Source organism: Coloeus monedula (genome assembly GCF_965178545.1).
Source record: "Coloeus monedula genome assembly, chromosome: 16".
Lineage (NCBI taxonomy): Eukaryota > Metazoa > Chordata > Aves > Passeriformes > Corvidae > Coloeus > Coloeus monedula.
The window spans coordinates 14,838,997-14,859,445 of record NC_138796.1 but is presented as its reverse complement, the minus strand read 5'-3'; the positions used below and the strand labels follow the sequence as shown (position 1 = coordinate 14,859,445).

The 20,449-nt window shown below is 51.6% G+C and overlaps 1 protein-coding gene across 1 annotated transcript; it reads left to right on the top strand.

Moving 5' to 3' along the window:
* Positions 1-2,188: 2,188 nt before the first annotated feature.
* Positions 2,189-20,081, top strand: ANKS3 (ankyrin repeat and sterile alpha motif domain containing 3). The gene is made up of 18 exons (XM_082291828.1): positions 2,189-2,286; positions 6,750-6,850; positions 6,977-7,152; positions 7,570-7,768; positions 8,345-8,466; positions 9,135-9,216; positions 9,906-10,041; positions 10,354-10,512; positions 11,568-11,693; positions 12,127-12,242; positions 12,543-12,710; positions 13,181-13,305; positions 13,563-13,704; positions 14,258-14,430; positions 15,607-15,722; positions 16,657-16,740; positions 17,181-17,276; positions 17,500-20,081. The coding sequence occupies exons 3-17, from the start codon at positions 6,983-6,985 to the stop codon at positions 17,261-17,263; spliced, it is 2,001 nt and encodes a 666-aa protein (XP_082147954.1). The 5' UTR covers positions 2,189-2,286; positions 6,750-6,850; positions 6,977-6,982; the 3' UTR covers positions 17,264-17,276; positions 17,500-20,081.
* The last annotated feature ends 368 nt before the right edge of the window (positions 20,082-20,449 follow it).

Sequence of the window (20,449 nt, the reverse complement as noted above, 5' to 3'; positions counted from 1 at the left end):
GGGGACAGCTTGCCTTGGAGCAAAGGAAAGATGAGCTTAAGGACACCTCTCCAAACATGAGATAACATCAATCCAAAACAAGGACAAAGAGTGTGCAGTGGAGTTCACAGCACTCCCAGCAGGGAATGTTAAAATCTGTGGGTTTGGAGCTATTCCTTCCCACCTGAGCTCAGAAAGGGCTGAGAGCTTTCTGCCCTACTCACTACACACACCCCAGGGGCAGTTTAGCCCCTCATTTATAGAGCATATTTAGAGATTCTTAGCCAGACTGCTGGAACTGTGTTCTCTCCAAGCATGTTCCCATGTTCTGCCTGCAGGGACAGGACAGGAACACAGCAAAGGCACCTCTGCTCTCAGCTGGATTGACTCCTCTTCCCCGTTTCCCTCACATTCCCCTCCTCACTCCTCAAAGGATAGATAAAATTATCACAAAGTCATAGAATCTCATAATGGTTTGGGTTGGAATGGAGCTTAAAAACCATCTCGTTCTACCCACCTGCCATGGGCAGGGAACCTTCCATGTCATTAATGTTTACTTTTGTTTTCGCTGGATTTTTATACAAAAAAAAGTAGTTAAGAATAGGCACATTTGTGGATCTTGACCTCTCAAAGTGTTTCTAAAGTGGATTCTTTCCTCCTGTTCCCTGATGAGACAACACAGTAGGAACTGCAGCTAAACTAAGAGGTCGGATAATTCACCCTTACAGAAAACCTTTACATTTTCTGCTACAATCACACGGTTTTCTGGGCAGTGAAACATGCGAGTGAATGAGTTCTGGTTCAGAGGTTTAACAGAATACCCAGAGTTGGAAGAGATCCACAAGGATCATCAGAGGTTGGTGACTGTTGTTCAGGACTGAAATAACTGTCCAAGGGATCACACTGTCACTGTTATTTGCATTGGCCAATAATACTCCTAAAAACGTGAAGTTAAACTCAACTTACTCCCTGGGAAGTTCATAACTTGCAAATTGCCGCTGTAAATACTTCATAGGCCATATCTGTGATGGTTTGGTTGGTGTGAGACAACCCCTGAATTTCATTTAGATAAAGCAGAGGGAAATCTTCATGGCTGGAGCACTGTGCTATGACACCAAGCAGAGCTTGCCAAGAGCCCGAGGAGCCCCATGGGGATAAAACAAACTGCCTAGCATCGCTCCCTGTGCCAAATTCAGAGATAAAATATCCCAAGGCTATGGATGGAGACTGGATCTGACTTGTCAGTCAGCAAATACAACATCCTCTGTGGGAGCAAGCAGTGCTCTGTGTTTAAATCAAACACTTGTTAGCAGTAACACAACAAGCACTTGCTGGAGAGCTTGGACATGGAGGTGTTAGGTCGAACGTTGGACTTGATGATCTTGGAGGGCTTTTCCAGCATTAATGACTCTACTTGAGACTTGAAACCCTGAGCTTCTCCGTGTCACCAGAACTGACGTTCGCTGTCATATCCCCTCGCTGGGAGGGAGAAGCGGAGAAGACACTGGTAATGGTGGGAGACACAGCTTGGCTTCGGGGCAGAGCCACCGCAGTCCCCGCTCCCAGCACTGGACAGGGACGGGGCTCGGCTGAGGGCCCCCCCTCACAGCCCCACAATGGCGGCCGCGCGGCGCACGCGCACCGTCCCCATGGCAACGCGGCTCCCGCGCCCCCGGCCCCGCCCCGCTCCCCTCCCCTCACTCACGGCGCCCACCGCCCCGCTCAGCGCCGGACCGGAACGCGGGCACAGCGAACCGGCGGCACTGGGACAGCGCTGCAGGGCCGGGGACAGCGCTGCAGGGCCGGGGACAGCGCTGCAGGGCCGCGTCCTCGGGGTGCTCGCTACAACCGCCCGCCGCTAGCCCCAACCCCATTGGCTGCCCTTCGCCCCGCCCCTCAAACGGGCTCCTCCCATTGGTCCGGCGCCGCGGGGGCTCTTGGGTGTTGTAGTCCGCCGCTCGGGAAGGCGGGGCGCTCCCGGCATGCCTTGCGCGGGCGGGACTAGTTCCGGCGGCGGCGCTCACCGGGGCGCAGGTGAGGGGCAGGGACGGGACAGCGGGAGGAGGAGCAGCGGCAGTATTCACCTCTGGGGCCGGCCCCGGCCACTCCCCGTCCTCCCTGGGTCCGTGGCCGCAGCGGTTCCGACTGGCTCGCTGAAGTCTGTGATGCTGAGGCCGCGTTGCCAGCAGGGCCGCGAGGGAGGCAGGTGCGGAGATAACGCCCCTGGAGCCGTTCCGCTGTGAGGCGTTCGGTAACAGCCGTGTGGCGGCCGCTTTGGCGGCTCCAACCGCGCGGGGTCTGCCTCAGGTGCGTTGCTGTGTGACCGGAGCGTGCCCGGGCCGAGCCGTGCGGGTGCCGTGTCCGGCTGCCTTGGCGGGCACAGCCCCTGTACGGGAAATGTGCTCCCTAATGTGCCTGCTCGAGTGGTTTTGTGCCCCTTGCCTCGTTTTTCCGAGGTTGTTTGATGTGCTTTAACGTGCCTGATACTGGCAGGCTCGTGGTAGAATCACTCAGGTTGGAAAGGAGCTTTAAGATCGTTGAGTCCAAGCATTAAAAGATGAAGAGCTTGGTGTATTTTGAGTATTTTCAACAGACGTGGGTGGGATTAAACGCGAGTGTTGTGGGTCCGGGAATGTTTTCTCTCACCCGCCTCTGGAACCTGATGTGGTTCCTGCAGCTGTGATTTGTGCCAGCTGAATCACTCAGCAGATGACATAGTGCAAAAACGAGATGTTCTGATTCTTATTGCTGTGGCTGAGCTGATAAAAATTGCACCTAGAAGGGATGTAACAAGGCTTTTTATTCCTTCCAATAAGTTGTTGCTGGACTTAGTGGAAATAGAGCTAAGTTGGGAGCAGAAGGGGAGCGTGTTCCTGCTCTGCTCCCCACTGATGGGGCCTCATGTCCAGTCTTGGGGGCAGCCGCGGTATCAGAAGGATATCTGTTGGAGAGTGTCCAAAGGAGGGACATGGGCATGGGGAAGGGTCTGAGGAGCAGCTGAGGACACTTGGATTGTTCAGCTGGAGAAGGAGACTGAGGGCAGAGCTCAGCGGGGGCTGAGCAGGGAACAGGACCCAGGGAACGGCTGGAGCTGGGCCAGGGCAGGCTCAGGCTGGAGATCAGGGAAAGGTTCTTCCCAGAGGGTGCTGGGCACTGCCCAGGCTCCCCAGGGAATGGGCACGGCCCCGAGGCTGCCAGAGCTCCAGGAGTGTTGGGACAGCGTTGCCAGGGATGCCCAGGGTGGGGTTGTTGGGGTGTCTGTGCAGGGCCAGGAGCTGGACTAGTTGGTCCTTGTAGGTCCCTTCCCACTCCGAATATTCCATGATTCTCTGTTGTGAGCTTGATGGCTCAGTTGGAACCTCCAATAACCTCCACTCTTGTGCTGCCTTGGGTGTCGCTATTTTGGGACAGAAGGACACATGTGGATGTCACCTGTGCTTGTGGGAGGGGATGTGAGAGAGTGAATTGAGCGGAGCCTGGAGCTGAGCAGTGCCTGGTGAGGGTGATTAATGGGCAGTGTTGGATTTATTCTGTGTTGGGGGCTGGTTGCTTCTCAAATCACCTCCCCTTTATTTTAGTGTGGCTCCAAGGTGTATTTTGTTGCAGTTTTCATACTAAGTTTATTTTTTCTCTGCCCTCTGGTTTGCTCAAACAGCAAATTCTGAATCCAGGGCAATGTGGGGTTTGCTGCCTGTTCTGTGCCCCAGCACTGTAGAGCTCTGATTCTGATAAATAGCTGTGTGCTGATGGTTTAAATTTAATAATAATAATTACAGCAGCCTCACAGGTGTCATGGCTTGACCCCAGCTGGTTACTAAGTACTAAGCTGCTGCTTTTCCCTCCTCCATCCCAGTGGGATGGGGAGGAGAATCAGAAAAGTAAAAAAACCTCATGGCTTGAGGTAAGAACAATTTGATTACTGAAGCAAAGTCAAATATAATGATAATAATAATTATAATGAGAAAATAAATAAAACCCAAAAGAAACTCAAAAGCAATATGGTTGCTCAGCACCTGCTGACTGATTCCCATCCCATATCCAAGCTATGATTGGCCCCTCCCAGCCAACCTCCCCAGTTCATATACTGGGAGTGATGTTCTGTGGAATGGAATATCTCTCTGGCCAGTTTGGGTCAGCTCTCCTGCCCCCCCAGCTTCTTGGGCACCTCCTTGCTAGTAGAGCATGGGAAAGTCCTTGATTTAAGGTAAGCACTGGATAGCAGCATCCAAAACATCAGTGTGTTACCAGCATTCTTCTCATCCTAAATCCAAAATAGCCTGTGCCAGCTGCTGGGAATGAACTCTATCCCAGCTGAAACCAGGACAGCAGAGCTGAGGGAGGTCTCTGACAAATGTGAATTTGGTCACTGTGCCCGGAAGCAGGGGAACAGCCTGTGAATGTTCAGGTCTTTGTCAAACTTACTTTTAGTAACCCAATCTCCCTCAGTACTCTCATGTTTACTTTTACAGGGATTTTTGTGGACTTTATCTGAAGTGTTCCGTGCTATGACTTGAGCTTCTTAGTATCTGTTGTGGCTGCCCCTGGAGCCCTGGAAATGACCAAGGCCAGGCTGGATGGGGCTTGGAGCAACCTGGGATAGTGGAAGGTGTCCCTGCCCATGGCAGGGGGTGAGATGAGATGATCTTTAAGGTCCCTTCAACCCAAACCATCCTGGTATTCCATGCTATTATGGATTATTTTGTATTGGATGCCTGTGTCACATGTCCCCTTCAGGCCCCTCCTCTTTGGACCAGACAACCCCAAATTTTGTTTTCACCCAGGTCTTTCCATTTCAGTCCTGAGAGCTCTGATCACTCTTGTTGTTTTCCTGGAGATGGCGAGCAGCTGTCCTCACAGGTGCTTGCAGAGCTGACATCCTGCTGAAGTTCAGTCTGAGAGGAAATCTCAGAGCTTTAAAAAAATAAAAATCAAAAAGCAAATATGTAGGCAGAGCACAGGGGAGGTGTAGGAGTGAGGCTGAGTGTCCTGGATGTTCTGTTGTTATTGCCCTGTTGGCTGCGGATCTCCTCACCCACCACGGCTGTGTTGGTAACTTGTACCTGAGTGGGGCTGATTGTGACAAAGACCAAACACCTGAGTGGTTTATAATTAATGTACCCAGTTAACAAGAGGGCTGCAGAGGACAACAAGCTTCACTTGCACCTGGATGTGCTTCTACAAACTGCCCTGGATTTTACCTCCTTTCACTGCCTTTTGGCCTTCCTGAGACAGGTTTAATCTGTTTTAGTGAGAAACTCCTACTTTCCCCCTCATGATCCACTTCAACCCACTTAGCTCTTCTTGTGTTTTGATTGTGAGGTGTTCAGGCCTTCCACTTGTGCTCTGCATATTCTTGTCTGAGGCCTCTGGGTTGCCCAGTGCAGTACAAATTGCTGCTGTCAGGCAAAGCAGGTGCTTTTACAGATATTTTTTAAAGGGAGATAATTACTGGTTGATGAAGTAGAATACACAGTGCTTTTATAGTCTTAACAAGCTGAGGATGAAGGAGGGGAAGAAAAGGAGGATGGGAAAGAAAGGATCCAGGTGGGGAGTGAAGAGGTAAGAATTAAAGGTGTTTTCTTATACTATAAGACAGGGGATGGTGCTTGCAAGGCAAAGACTCCCAGTTGTTGAGAAAACAGGAGTATGGTTTTGAAATGTTACAGCTGAGGGAATCTAGAGAGCAACTGCTGCTGAAAAGCCTGTTCCTGCTTTCTTTCATTCCTCACCAGTGCCGCATTTGGCATTTGCCTGACCCCAGAATGAATCAAAGCACTTAAACTGGCAAGAAGTTATCAGGAAGAAGAAAGACTTTATGTTGGTTTAGCTTTTATAGAGGCACCAGGCAAACCCCAGGAGTTCTGCATGGTGGGCAGTGAGACTACAGGGAGGGGAAAGCAATTCCCATGGGATTGCCTGGAACAAGCTGCCCAGAGAGGCCGTGGATCTCCTTCTCTGGAGGTATTCAAAGCCCACCTGGGCATAGCCCTGTGTAATGTGCTCAGAAGACCCTGCTTGAGCAGGGAGGTTGGGTGAGATGACAATCAGTGGTCCCTTCCAACCTGTGCTGGAGCTGCAGCTGAAGCCCTCAGCTGCTGGATGCAGCTGTGCTGAGCAGCTCTTCATGGAGTGCCAAACAAGAACACTCTCCTGTGAGAGGTTCAAACGATGAATCTGCAATTGCTCCCCAAGGCTGGGGCTGGGATAAACCTTTCAAGCAGTCCTGGAGCTGCAGGAGCTGTGTAATTAAGTTGTGTCTGCAGGATGGGGGTGTGCTGCTGCTCCCAGTGTTTCAGCATTTTCCAGGATTCACTGAGGTGGGGCTGGGCTGTCTGTGAAGGGCTGAAACAATAAATGGGAGAAACAATCTGCTTAAACCTGATGACAGTGGGGTGTGCACCCTCTTCAGGTGACACTGACTGCCTTTGGGAGCAGTGGGCAGTTGTCGTTATTAATGACTGTGTCTTAATTTAATCAGGGCCATCCTGTAATGCAAGACAGATGGAGAACACCAGGAATGTCTGACACATGAATTCTTAATTCTCTCCCTGCATTATAAAACATGCAGAGCAAGAATTACATCCTTTTGTATAACACTAAGCCTACCTTCAGTTCTTAAATAGATGTTTGGTCTTCTCTTGCCGAAGTTATTCAAAGCTGCCTTAGGCATGTTTGGATTAGGCAGGGAGGAAATAAAGCCACTGCTTCTGGAATCTTAAAATGAGATTGAAAGATGTGGGTTTTAGCATTATTGCCTTTTATTTTTCCAGTGTATTGGAATCCCAGAGCTCCCTGCAGTAAGAGAGAACTTCCAGCAGAGTCTTCTCAGCAACTGTTACTGCCTCAGGCTGAGGAGTCGATCAAAGCTGAGGTAAGAATTTGAAACCCCACACATCTGAGCTGGCCTCACCTTCCAAGCCTGTGGCACCTTGGAGCTGTAATCCTGTGTCAGATGGCGATCAGCAGCTGAATGCTGTGCTCTGGTTTGGCTCCTCAGGGCGGGATGTCGGAGCTGAGCGACGAAGCCAGCGAGTCGGAGCTGCTGAGCCGCAGCCTCTCCATGTGGCACGGCGTCGGGCACGTGGTCTGCCGGGAGGAGCTGGATGTGCCCCTGGACCTGCACACAGCCTCCTCCGTCGGGCAGTATGAAGTGGTGCAGGAGTGCATCCAGCGGTGAGAGGGGCTGGGGGGCACAGCTGGGGTGCCACCTGCTGCAGGTGTGGTTGTCACCAGTGCCGCACTGGTCAGGGCAATAGGGACATGTCACTGGGACTCCCAAAGGGTTCTTGGCACAAAATTTCCAGGGGCAAATCTGTTGATAAAAATTAGCTCCTTAGTGTTTTAGTGAGAGGTGTGTCCCTTTCATGGCATGGGGGTGGAATGAGGTGGTCTCGAAGGTCCCTTCTACCCAAACCATTCTGTGATTCTGTGATTTGGGGGAGGTTGTGCTGGAGCTGGTAGAAATTCCCCTGCAGGCTTCAGTGCTAGAATTCTTTCAGTACAATGCTGATAACAAGAGTCTGCAGGAGCCAGCTGTGGTCCACAGCTCCTGCACAGTAGTTCATGTGACTTCTTTCCTCTGTTCCTTAGTGGAGACCTGGATTTGAACCAGAGGAACTGCGGGGGCTGGACCCCACTCATGTACGCTTCCTACATCGGCCACGACAACATCGTGCACCTGCTGCTGGAAGCGGGAGTGAATGTGAACATCCCCACCCCAGAAGGGCAGACTCCCCTCATGCTGGCCTCCAGCTGTGGCAACGAGAGTGTTGCTTACTTCCTTCTACAGGTGTGTATCCCATAAAAAACAGGTAAAGCCACAGCACGTGGTTTAAATGCTCATGGTGGGATTATCCACAAGTGGCCACTTTGTGTTCTGTTGTGAGTTCAGCTTCATGGTGGGATTTGATTTAAACTCCTGGTGTCCCAGCACAGAGGGGCAGTGGCTGAAAGCCTGAGCTGTTGCTGTTGTCCTGGGGACAGTGAGAAAAGCAACACAGACTTCAGTCCAGAGGAAGGGAATGGAATTATTTATTAATTTCCAAACTCATTTATATAACCTGGTTTGCTTGAATGGCATAAGGTTATTGGTCCTTTGACCTTCCACCTCTTAGAATGATTGGTTAAACCCTACAACATCCATTTCAAAATATTTCTCCAGTCATTAACATAACAAACTGTGCAGCTGCAAAATAAAGGTATTAGTTTACAAAAACCTCTCACTTTTCCCAGCCAGCGTGTGTGTGAAAGCAAGACTCTCACACGGATGCTGGCAGAAAGCTGGAAAATTTCTCTGTGATCAAGCTTTCAGCATCCACACTGAGCAGAGCAGGTGCAGTAAGGAGCATTGTCTGTTCTCTTGCAGCAAGGGGCAGAGCTGGAGATGAAGGACATCCATGGCTGGACTGCCTTGTTCCACTGCACCAGCGCTGGGCACCAGCAGATGGTCAAGTTCTTACTGGAGAATGGGGCAAATGCCAACTGCAAGTAAGGAGGAATCTTCATTCCATTGTCATTTCATTGTCATTTGTCATTCAGTGTGAAAGCAACAGGTGGCAGATGAACACACTCCAACAGACACCTGCTTTTGTCTTCCACCTGTACCTTAGGATGTGTGGCACAGCTAATGCAGGGACAGGTGACCTGCAAACTGAATTGAGGTCTGCCCATGCTGTCCCTGTTTATTAAACTAAGATCAAGGGAAATTAGATTTACTGCTTGTTTAATTATCAGCTAAACACTGACACCTTCTGAACTCAACTGCACTTCACAAGTCTTTTTATTGATTATTTTATATACTCAGAATTCAGGTTGGTTTTTGAAGTGTGCCCTGCATTCTCATGCCTTGGTGGCTGTCATACATTTATGCACGTGGAACTGCCTGAGGGCAACAAGAGGTTCCTGCCTTATTAGCTCCTGCAAAACTGATTTGGGCTCTTAAAGGCAGACCTGCAGCTGGAAGAGTAATCTGTTGCTGTGCAGCCAATTTAGGAACACTGAATCTCCCCAGGGAATTTTACAGCAGGACAGCCAGTACATCATAGAGTCTGTGCTCAGCAAAGGTTGAGGGATGGAAATGCTCTGTTAGGGTATGGCAAAACTGCAGCACAGTTCAGCTGTGGTTGTACCAGTCCATGTGTCTGTTCTCTCCCCAGGGAGCCAGTCTATGGATACACACCTCTGATGGAAGCAGCTGCTTCTGGCCATGAGATAATTGTTCAGTACCTTCTCAATCATGTAAGTGTCCTGACAGTTCTCTGTGCAGCTGAAAGTCTCTGGTTCCAGCCCTCAGAGGAACTACCACAAGTTTGACACCAGACTTTTTTTGACAGTGTTATGTTTGCTCCTTGATGACAGTCACATCTGAAGTCCCAGACTTTGAGGACTGTTTCAAAAGTACCTGCTTTCTGCTGGCTGGTACCATGATTTTACACTGGCCTTGCAGGAGTAGGAGTGAGGTGTGACTGTCCAGATTTAACTGAATAATGACTGAAGTAGAAAACAGAGCTGTAATTTTTTTATTGTATTTACAGGCTTGCATGCTCAGGCTAGTGGACATCCTGCATCCAAAAGCTTATGAGCATTCAGGGCTCTTACACAATTTGGTTTTCATCCCATTTGACTGGTCCATCTTACTGCCAGAAGGAGGCAGCAATACAAAACACTTCAGGTCAAACAAACCAGTTCCCAGTGGCAGCAATGCACAAGAGCCATATGCTGGGGCTATTTAGCATTCAGGGACTGGAGAGACTGGAGACAGCTAGAAAGGCATTCAGGGTATTAGTGCTGCTTGAGCTGCCTGTCAAAAGTGAGCCTGTATTGCTGATGGAGGAGCTAAGACAATCCTTGGGGGTTTTTTTAATACACATATGTATTTTCTATACTGCCCTCTGCCATGTGCACTTAAACAGGTATTTTTTCTGCAGGGAGTGAAGGCAGATGTCCGAGATAACACTGGAGCCACAGCACGGACCCTGGCCATGAAGTATGGCCACACCAAGATTGTGGGGCTGATAGATTTGCATGCAGCCCCAGTGCCCAAGGTCTTCTGCAGAGGTCCAGGTAACAGATGTTTTACCTCATTCACTTTGAGATGGAACCTGAAGGGAGGTGTTTGATAGTTTGAAAGTATATTATACTGTGTATATGGGGTAGTGCTAGCTGGTCTACCCTGGAAATTCCAGCATTTCTGAGAATGGAAGAGGCATGAATCCAACAACTCTTGTCTGCTTGCCCCTTTCTGACCTAGTTTAGCTGTTTCACCCTCACTTTTTAACATTTCCCTTTTTCTTCCCACTGCATTTATGGGACCAGTAGCAAGTAAAGCAGGGGAATGACTTCCTGTGCTGCTAACAACCTGTGTTTGAACTGCAGGCAAATATGAAGAGCTGAGTTCTTCAGATGAATCATGTTCTGCTCCCCAGAGACAGAGACCTGCTCGTAGGACCAAGGGTCCCAGCATCCATGAGGGGCCCCAGGCATTGGCCAAGATCACAGCAGTTGGGATTGGAGGAAGGAAGCATTCTCACTATGGTGAGGAGAGTTGGGAGCCTGAGGGACAGTCCCCTGAGGCCTCAAATGCACTGCAGCTGTTCCTGCTACACATTTTTCCTGTTTGTTTGGGATTCATGTGTGCTTTGTATGATGGTGTTCACTGTCCACTGTCTGGGTTAGAAAGAAAACCCCCTGAACTCTTTTGTCAAGGCTGGATATTGATGAGTGGGATACTTTTCTGCTCTCACCTCAATTACTGTTCCCTTGACTCTTGAGAACAGTTCAGTTTCCCTTCTTGAGATAGGCTCAAAAGTTTGAGAGCCCTTCTCAAGCTGATGACAGGGAGGTGGTCACAGTGGCCAAGAAATCATTGATCATGAGAGTGATCTTGTGAGTTTTGCCTTCCTTGATGCTTTAAATGCTTCTAAAAATGAGATTGCAAAACCTTTGCAACAGACCAAGAGAAAGATGATCCCACTTCAGACATCAGCCCCTGGATGCAGTGCTAGGAGGTTTGTTTTACTGTCTGTCATGGGTATTTCTCAGATTGGTTGCCTGGAATAACCAAGATTATGGACTTGAAAGCATGTTCAAAGCTCAGTTCATTCTTTTAAACATAAGTCTGTGTTATCCCACAGCCTGTATTGGAGTGGTACTATCAGCTTCTTAAATGCCAGTGGGATGCTCCTGGTGTTTTAGCACAGCTGCAGAGGGCTTGGTTCTGCAGGGCTGGGAGTGGGACACAGCTGGCACCTTGCTCTCTTAAGCAGCTGCTTCTCCCCTTTTGGAATTTGGGTATAAAGAGGAGAGGGAATGCTGGAACTGCTCTTGAAGGTACATCTCTGCTATGAGGTTTCCTCTGACTACTTTCAATGTAAGTGTGTAAATGAAGTAAATTTGCTGTGGGGCAATGTGAGGGAACTGCAGGAATCTGCATTTCTCAGGTGTTCTGCTTTTTAGAATGAAACCTGCCAGTTGAGAGGGCAGTCTCGCATTTTGGTTTTTCTCACATCCATGAGTGGTTGCATTCTCTGCAGGAGCCTCCCTGATAACTTGCATACTAATCTTTGTTCTCCCTTTCCTGTTACACACAGAGCAGGTGCCCCCTCAGGGCTATGTCACCTTCAGCAATGATGGCAGCTGTGAGCCAGGTGTCATCAGGAACAGGGATGTCACCTCCCCAATTAATGAGCTGGATGTGGAGAGCAGCAGCAGCAGGGGTAAGTCACTGTCTCAGAACATGGTGTAGCTTGTAGTACACAGCTGGGTGTGAGTCCAGGCCTTGGCTTCCCTTCCCAGTAAGATGCTAAGATTGGAATGTCTCTCCTAAAGGAAAGCTGGGATGGTTTAGCTACAGAAGATAAAGCTTAGCATGGTAATTTCATCAATTTGCACAAATAATCTGAAGGAGGGTGGGACAGAGCATGGCTCTTTCCAGAAGTGTCTCTGTAGCAAACGGACTTGGGGGATGATGACTGCTGGAGACTGTGGTATTTCTCCCCCAGGGTTCTCTTGTTTCCTGAGTGCTGCCTGTGAAGCCTTGTTCTGGGTTTCCCCTCCCTTTGCACCTCCAGGAGGTTTTACTGGTAACTGTGTAAGGAAACCAGAATGTAACAAAGTTGTACTTAAACATTTTTTCCTGTTCCTATCCAGAGGATAGTGTTTTGTCCAGCAACAGCTTGGGAACCATCAGGAGCAGCAGCAGCAGCAGCGAATGCCTGATCAGAATCCCAGGACTCAGCAGTGAAGGCTCCTTGGAAAGCAATGAGGTGGATTTTCCTTTCTCTGCCTTCAGCTTGGGCAATGCTGTCACCCTTGGGTGACTCTACTCCCATGGGAACCTGCAGGACCAGGCTGGGTGAGGAAAGGTGCTGTTCCAGGGACAGGAAAACCAAGGAAGGGGAAGAGGTTGGAGGTTACTCACAGCTCACATTGGTCAAGGCAGCTCTGGGCTGCAGTACAAAAGGGCCTTTAGGTCTTGGGGGAGTCTGCACTTGTTAGCCCCAGTGATCCTGACATCTCTGCACAGTCATCCTTTCCATTCTGAGGGTGTTTTATTCCTTTTCCAGGACTCTGACCATGCCAACAGCCCCCCGAGTCGGAAACAAGCCAAGAGCTTTAAGGGCAAGGCTCGCTACAGCAACAGTGACAGCCAGTGGAGCCACTGCCTGGGGAAGGCTGGGGGCTGCAGCCAGCACCTGGTCCTTCCTGAGCCCCCAGCCTACACAGGGCCCCAGGTAACCACACAGACTTGTCCTGCAGGCTCTGTCACTGTGCCAGGCGTGGGAGGCTTTTCCAAGGTCACCAGAACATCTTGGAAAACATCAAACCTCTGCCCAAACCAAAACTCTTGTGAAACAGCAATTTCTTGTACAGGAGCTGTTTGCTGAGATGTTGCTGTTGCTTGGAGGGGTTTCCTAGACCCTTCAGGCGTGTGGGTGGGCATCACAGCTGGCAGTGGTATGGGCTGGGGTGGATGGTGCTGTGTCATTCTGCTCTGCACTTACTAGAAGAGGCTGTGGCTGCAGCAGAGAGGCCAGTCCTGGTGTGAGACTGTGGAGAAGGGCTGGGAACCAGGAAGTTGTGGTTGCTTCTGGAACCCAGAAAGGTGTTACAAAAGCACAAGGAAGCAGATGTTTATGATTAAGAGGAATGGTGATGCTTTTGTTGTGAAGGTATCAGTAAGTTTGTTTTGTCTGGGCTGCAGGACTTGGCAACATTCCTTGAGGAGATTGGGTGCCTGAAGTACCTGCAGGTGTTTGAGGAGCAAGACGTGGACCTCCGGATCTTCCTGACCCTCACAGAGAGTGACCTGAAGGAAATAGGCATCACGTGAGTGTCTGTCTTGTCCTTCCCAGCTTTCCCTTACCAACCATGTCCACCCTGGTCAGGAGGGTTTAGCTGGGGAGTGCTGCTCTCTTCTAGCTGCCTCCCACGCAAATTGACATCCCCATGTCCTCACTGTAACATGCTCCTGCTTCTGGAGGTACCTTTGAGAGGCCAGGACACTGCAGAGGTCCTCATGGCACCCCGTTGGGCTTAGGGACAGGTGGTGCAGGGCTTGACCCCTGTCGGTTCCATCCCCCCAGGCTGTTTGGCCCCAAGAGGAAGATGACCTCGGCCATCGCGCGCTGGCACAGCAGCGCCCGCCCGCCCAGCGACGCGCTGGAGTTGGCCTACGCCGATCGGCTGGAAGCAGAGATGCAGGAATTGGCCATCCAGCTGCACAAGGTGAGGCTGCTGGGAGCTCCTCAGGGCCCTACATCGTGCAGGAAGTGATCAGCGCTGTGTTTTTGTTGTGCCTCTGATGTTTTTCCTTCACCCCAGACCATGAGTTGTAGTGGACACAGTTGGTGTCAAGTACACCACAAGTACAGCTTATCCACTCCTCGTTCTTTGTGCTCCTTTGTGTCTGTTTCCCATCCAACTGAGAGCTATAGGAGCCAGGGGCAGGAATTAAATCCCTACTCTTTTCCAGCAGTGTCATTTTTATGGTGAAGTTGTGCAGCTATCAGTGAACAGACTTGTGTTGGTTTGGGTAGTTTGGACTAATGAGTAACTTTGTAAACAGAGAGGAAGGGAGAATTGTTAACTGTGGGGCTGGGCTTGGTGTGGAGAGAACCTGTACTCAGTATACAAGCTTCATCCAGCTTCCTTTCCCACTGGAAAGGAACGTTCTGGCTGCCTAGGACATTAAAACAGCAGGGACTCCAGGGACATGTGAGAGCAGCAGGTAGGAGATGTTCAGTACTCCCAGCCTGATCCCCAGTGTGCTCTGCTGTAGAGGTGTGAAGAGGTGCAGGTGATGAAGGGCCAGGTGTGCCAGGAGCAGAAGCTGCGTGCAGTGGCTGAGAGCTGTTTGATGGAGCGGGATGAGACCTGGAATGCCATCCAGTGCCAGCTCAGAGAGGCTCAGGCCATCACCAAGGATGCTGGAGTCCTGCTGGATCAGATCAAGTAAGTCATTCCCAGGAAGTGACACTGAGACTGCTGGGAAATGGGAGTTGGGGTCATACTGGCGGTCTTACAGGTGATGCTCAGGGTCAGGCAGGAGAGCTCACCTGGTACCTGAACACATTTTGGGTCCTGCCTGACTTTCCCTAGTGGAAGGCCACAGCCACGGGAGCACATGTGAAGCTTTGGTCAGAGGCATGAGCTGTAAGTGGCCTTTTTGGGGGTGCTGGGTGCTCCTGTTTCAACTAGAAGCAACCAAAAGGCTGAGGTTTTGTGCTTACCCAGTGCCCAGGGTAAAACTTGGTGATCAGGTGAATACAAAAAGGAGTTTTTAACTCATAACCTATCAAAGGATGTGCAGTGATTTTCAAGTGAAGAATACTTTTCTTACAACTCTCTGACACCTGGCAGAAAAACCGGCCCTGTCCCACCTCCTGACACTCCTTTTACTGCCTTTGTGGTGCTTTTCTCTCTGCCCCAGTTGGACTCCTGTTACAGGCCCTGTTCTGCCAAGTGATAGAACAGGGACATCCCTGAAAGTGGCATAAATCCTGCTGCTTATGGATCCTAGCCTAGAGGGAGTGGGGTCTGCTTGCTGCCAAGCCAGGGTGAGCTGAAGTTGGATCCAGAAGCTTGGCAGAGCCTGACTTTTCCTCCTGACTGAGGAGCTGAGGCTGCTGTGGAAGGGCCCTGGCATGCTCTGAACAGACACTGCTTGAATTGATGGTGATGGTGATGACAGCCTTGATGTTGGTGATGACAACTTGGGTGCCCCTCCTGCCTGTCCTGAGGTCTTTTCTGTTGCCCATTAGAAACCTTGGATCCGGCTTGATTCTCACACAGACCAGGCACAGCCCCTGGCTTGGGCTTCCTGCTGCTCACCCCAGCCCCTCCTTGTCTTGTCCCCCCGCAGCTCCTCTGTGAACAGGGCAAAGCTGGCTGTGGCTGCAGATGGGGAACAGTGGCTGGGAGCTGAGCAGTGCCAGCGCCCCAAGCTTGGGCTGGGCCACCACTTCCTCTTCCTGGGAAGCAGCAAGGAGCAGGTTGTACCCCAGCGCCTTAGAGGCGCTGCCTGGGCACCCCACGCAGGTACTGCAGGCTGTAGGAGTGTGCAGTGTGACTCTCACATGCAATGTTATGTCCCTGGGCCCTGCTGATGGCTGTGGTGTGGTTTGGCAGGAGCTGCCAGGCAGAGCTGTCGGCCCGGCTGGGCCCGGAGCGGGCGGACGAAGGAGCGCCGGACACGTGGGAGTGGCGTGGCACCAGGGAGAGCTGGCGGCCTGGGGAGCGCCCAGGTGAGCAGCAGCTCCAGCTGCAGAGGGGGAGCCCAGAGCAACCCCCCTGCTTGCCTTTCCTTGCTGAAAGGATGAAGTCAGACAGCTGGGAATGGGTGAGCAGCCAAACTCTTAGAGTGAGTTTAATTCTTGCTCAGAAGAAGCGTTTAAAGCTCTCAGGGCACTTGGAGTTTAACTTGCTGAGTTTCTGAGCAAGTGGGAAGTTTTGGGGTCTGGCAGGTGTTTGTGGCTGAAAATGCAGAGCTGTAGCACAGGCCTCAGTGACAGCTCTGCTTCGTGAGCCTGTGGCTGCAGCTCGGGTTTGTTACCACCCTGTGCACTGGAGCAGGGTCTGAACCAGGAGATGTGGTTGGTTCCCTAACCCAGTTTGGAGGATTTTGCTGTTGGATCCATGGGACAAACCTCTGGCTGGGCAGGACTGATCCAGCAACTCCTTATCCCTAGCAGTTGGTAAATGATCCCTGGAACTGCTCAAGGCCAGCTTGGACGGGGCTTGGAGCAACGTGGTCTAGTGAAAGGTGTCCCTATCCACAGCAGGGGGTGGAATGGGATGGGCTTTAAGGTCCTTTCCAACCCAAACCATTCCATGATTCTGACCTTGCTCCCTGTGCCATGTTCCTGGTGACCTGTTCTTTGCTGCCTGTCTTGGAAGTGAGACAAGTAGAGATCCTGTTGATTTCTGTCCACTACACTTAATCCCTTTAAGATTCTCTTAATAAACAACCCAGCCAGCATAAAATCATAAATTCCTAAGTGGTAGAATTGCCAGAAAACTCCTCAGTTTGGCACAGGCAGCTGCACCTCTCTTCCTATGTGATTCAGAACCCCTAACTGGAACCTCTTAGGCTGGTGATGCTTCCCAGCAACACCAACCCCTCGTGTGCTGTGTCCCAGAGAGCGTGCAGATGGATTAACTGTGTCCCTGTCCTTGCAGTGCTGGAAGGGTGGCCACCTTCCCTGAAGTTCCTGAGCTTGCCTGAGCTGTCAGCTGTGCTGGAGGAGTGTGTGGGAGAGATGGGTAAGGTGGGAAGGGCTCTGGGCATGTGGAGGGACTCTTGTGTTGGGTGGGGTTTGGTGGTTTGGAGCAGTTGTTGGGAGACACCCCACAATCCCTGCTCCTTCAGGGAAGCTTCCAGGTGCTGGAGTTGGTGCTGGCAACTTATTCTTGCTGCAGATCTTGGGCTCTACTTCATCCCCTGGTGACAGGTCCAGGCTGAGAGATGAGGGGGGATGGTCTCTGCATCTCCTGCTCAGTGGAGAGAGCTGCTGGGGAAGTGGTTCCCTAATCCTGTGTCCTGTTCTCCTGGTGACAGGAATTTGTCCCAGCAACTTGCAGACAGTAGAGACACTCCTGTTTTCAGAGCAGGGAAGCAGCACAGCAGTGGCTGAGTGCAGCCTGTTCTTTCCTGTTTCCTGGCCCCTTCCTAATGCTGCTTTTCCCCTTTGCTTTGTCCTCAGGAAAAGCTCTGCAGACTGTGACTCAAAACCTCCAAAGGCTCCAAGCCCTGGGGCAGAGCGGGCAGAGCTGGCCAAAGCCATAACCAAGCCAGGAGGGTGAGTGGGAGCAGCTGCCCTGCCCTGTCCCAGGCTGTGGCACTGAGGGGACACCATCCCTCACTGCCCTGTCCCCAGAGCTTGCTCATAGCCCACACACAGGGCTGGGCTCTGACTCGTCCTTGTGTGCCCTCTGGTTGGTTCTCCCTTTGGAAAATCCATATCCCCCTTGTGTCTGTGTGCTCCCAGAGGGTGACTGTCCCCTTTTCCCTGGTGGCTGCAGGAATACTGACGTCGGGTGACTGTTCCACCCGGAAGCTGAGTGTGCCTGGGAGAGGGAGCACAGGGGCCGTGCCAGCAGCACCGTGGCTCTGCTGAGGGCCACCACGGCTGGCAGGGCACGGAGGAGGCCATGGCCACCAGAGAACACAGCTGGGAGGACAAGGGACAGCAGAGGACAACAACCAGCAGCTCTTGGGGCCTGACTCAAGGTTCCCAGGATCTTTGTTTGAAACGTTTTGGTTTGGAAGAGAAGCTCCAAGCCTGGAAGTTTTATCTGCCTTCAGCTTCCTGCAGCCCTTGTTGTTCAGGTCTGGGTGGTGATAGAAAGGTGACAGTTGCACACAGCAATCAATTCATTATCCTTTTCTGCATCCCAAGCTCTCCAGGGCCTCTGAAACGTGTCCCTGGCTCCTCCTGTGCCATGGGGATTGGCCCAGAGAATGGATCTGAGGCCATAAAAAAGGAAGTTTGTTTTGGAGGGGTGAAGGGAGTGGAGTTTGTGATGTTTTGGCTCTTTGAGCTGCAGGGGAGCTCGAAGTGCAGCCCTGTTCCTGTTGGAATGTCTGCTCTGCTGCCATCCCAGATCTGGGCTTCAAAGCCTGTTCCTCCCACCAGCCCACTCTGGTTCACTTTGGGTTCTTGCTGTCCTCAGGGACTGGGTGTGGTCACATGTGGTGGTTTAGGAATGGCATTCACTGAAACACTCCCACCTCACTCACTGCCCCTCCTCCCCCTCCTCTGGGGTGGGATGGAGAGAAGAACTGGCACAAAAGGTGAAGATCACTGATTGAAATAAAAGCAATTTACTGGAAACAGCAATGAGATAAGGAGCAGTAACAGCAGCAACACTAATAGCAAAAGTGTACAAGGGAGGTCCTGGTCCTGGCCAGAACCAGGACATCACAGTTACTCCATCCCCAAAACCCTGGCTTTGTGGTGAGTGCTTTATGGCAGAGGTTGTCGGTCTGGTTTGCCAGGGCCAAGATCCCAGCAAGGCAGCTGTTCCCCTGGAAAGACAGGAGAGAGTAGGAAGAGCTGGGACTGTTGAGCTTCCCATGCCTCTGGCAAGCAGGGGAATGCCAAGGCAGCAGAGCAGGAACAGGGAACTCTGTCCCCCATGGGAGGTGGGCAAAGGAAGCACAGCCCAGGTGGAGCTGTGGTGCCAAGCTTTGCTCCTCACCACTGCCTGCTTTTCATTTGCAGGCTTTAGTCTTGGGAAATAGTTCTGCCAGGGCACTCTGGGGTGGGCATTGCCAAGGACAGGCAGTGCAGGAAGAGGCTGCCCTGTCCCTGGGATTGGGTGAGGGCTCTGGTGACAGGGACCTTGGTGTAAAGTGGTTTCCAGTGACTCTGTTCCCATTTATTCCTGAATCCCATAGGGGGGAAAAACACAACAATCAAAACCTGAAGTCTGAGTGAGGGCCTTGATGCATCAGGAAGTGTCCCTTTGGGAAGAGGATGGAACTGTGTGTGTTCCTTCTAATTTTTGGACCTTGGTTACAGATCCCAAATACAAAAACCCGTCCAGCTCCATCTTTTGAGCTGATCACCCCTTCTGATGAGCTGCCTGAGTCCCCTTAGGCAGGGGTGACATCTGCTCTGCCTGGGCTGTCTCTGCTTCCTGGGGATAGTCCCTGTCCCAAAGCAGGCAGGTGTGGCCCTCTCAGCTCTGCCCCATGTGCCTGGCAGTGTCCCCCCCTCTGGGGTGCTGCTTCCTGCCTGTGGTTACCCTCCACCCTCACCACAAGGCACTCATTTTTCATCTTGAGAAAATGCCATGGAGCACGTGGGCACTCAGTGCCAGCTGCAGGACAGGGCTGCAGGAGCTCCACCCTGCGGAGTTTGGATGAGGTGGAGGGAATTCTCCTCATGCAGCATCCCTGGAGACTGCTCAGAGGCTGTGCTGGGAAGAGCATTCAGGGCTTTGTCCCTCATTCCATGTCACTGGAGGATAGGTGGGCAGTGCCAAGGTCTCTCCCTGGCCTTGGTGGTCCCTCTGGCTGTACTAGTACAGGGTTGTTAGTGCTGTTTCCCTTGAATTTAAGGCAAAGTCCCCCAGAAGATCCTAAGAGAAAGGGCCTGGGGACACCTGGAGAGCCAAGGAGGCCCTGGCTCAGCAGTGCCTTCAGAACTGGGGGGCTGTGCAGAACAGGAAGGTGACTACAGGGATCTGGGGCTGGCTTTGCCAAGTCTGAGGCTGCCAAGTCTGAGGGGGTTTGGGGGATTAACATGATCTATCCAATAGGTTAGAATGCTTGGGAAGAGGAGGGAGACATTGGCTCTGTGTGTGTGTGAAGGAAAAAGGCTCAGCTGTAAAGGCTTCAAGGGGTGTGAGGGCAGACAAGGGGACAGCAGGGAGGGGATCTTCCACCAGAGAGTATCCCTGAGGAGGCAATTCCTTAAATGCAGGATGTGAAGCAGCATTCCTTGCAGGCAGCGTGGCTGTGCAGGCAGCAGGAGTGTGGTGCTACCCTGAGGTGAGCTGTCTGAGGAAAAATAGCATTTGCTGATTTGGATAAATGAATAAAACCTGAACAGCCTGGCTGTGGTGTGTGGGTCTCTCTGGAAGGGAGAAGGGACAGGACAAGGGGGAATGACTCCTTACTCCTAGCAGGCAGGGCTGGATGGGATACTGGGAAGGAATTGTTCCCTGGCAGGGTGGGCAGGCCCTGGCACAGGGTGCCCAGAGCAGCTGTGGCTGCCCCTGGATCCCTGGCCATGTCCAAGGCCAGATTCGATGGGCCTTGGAGCAGCCTGGGAATAGTGGAAGGTGTCCCTGCCCATGGCAGGGGTGGAATGGGATGAGCTTTAAGGTTCTTTCCACCCCAATCCATTCTGGGATTCAGCTGTTTGGAGCAGAGAGAAGCAGCAGACTCTGCTTGCTGAAAAATAAATATTTATTTACATCTGCAATGAGAGTTAACGTGTAAAATGGTCTCATGGGGGTTCCA

Bases quoted from the DNA above. Each gene is read 5' to 3' on its own strand.
- ANKS3 (XM_082291828.1), top strand. From the start codon at position 6,983: ATGTCGGAGCTGAGCGACGAAGCCAGCGAGTCGGAGCTGCTGAGCCGC. The intron at 9,217-9,905 runs GTAAGTGTCCTG...TTTTTTCTGCAG, and splicing joins TTCAGTACCTTCTCAATCAT to GGAGTGAAGGCAGATGTCCG. The intron at 12,711-13,180 runs GTAACCACACAG...TCTGGGCTGCAG, and splicing joins CAGCCTACACAGGGCCCCAG to GACTTGGCAACATTCCTTGA.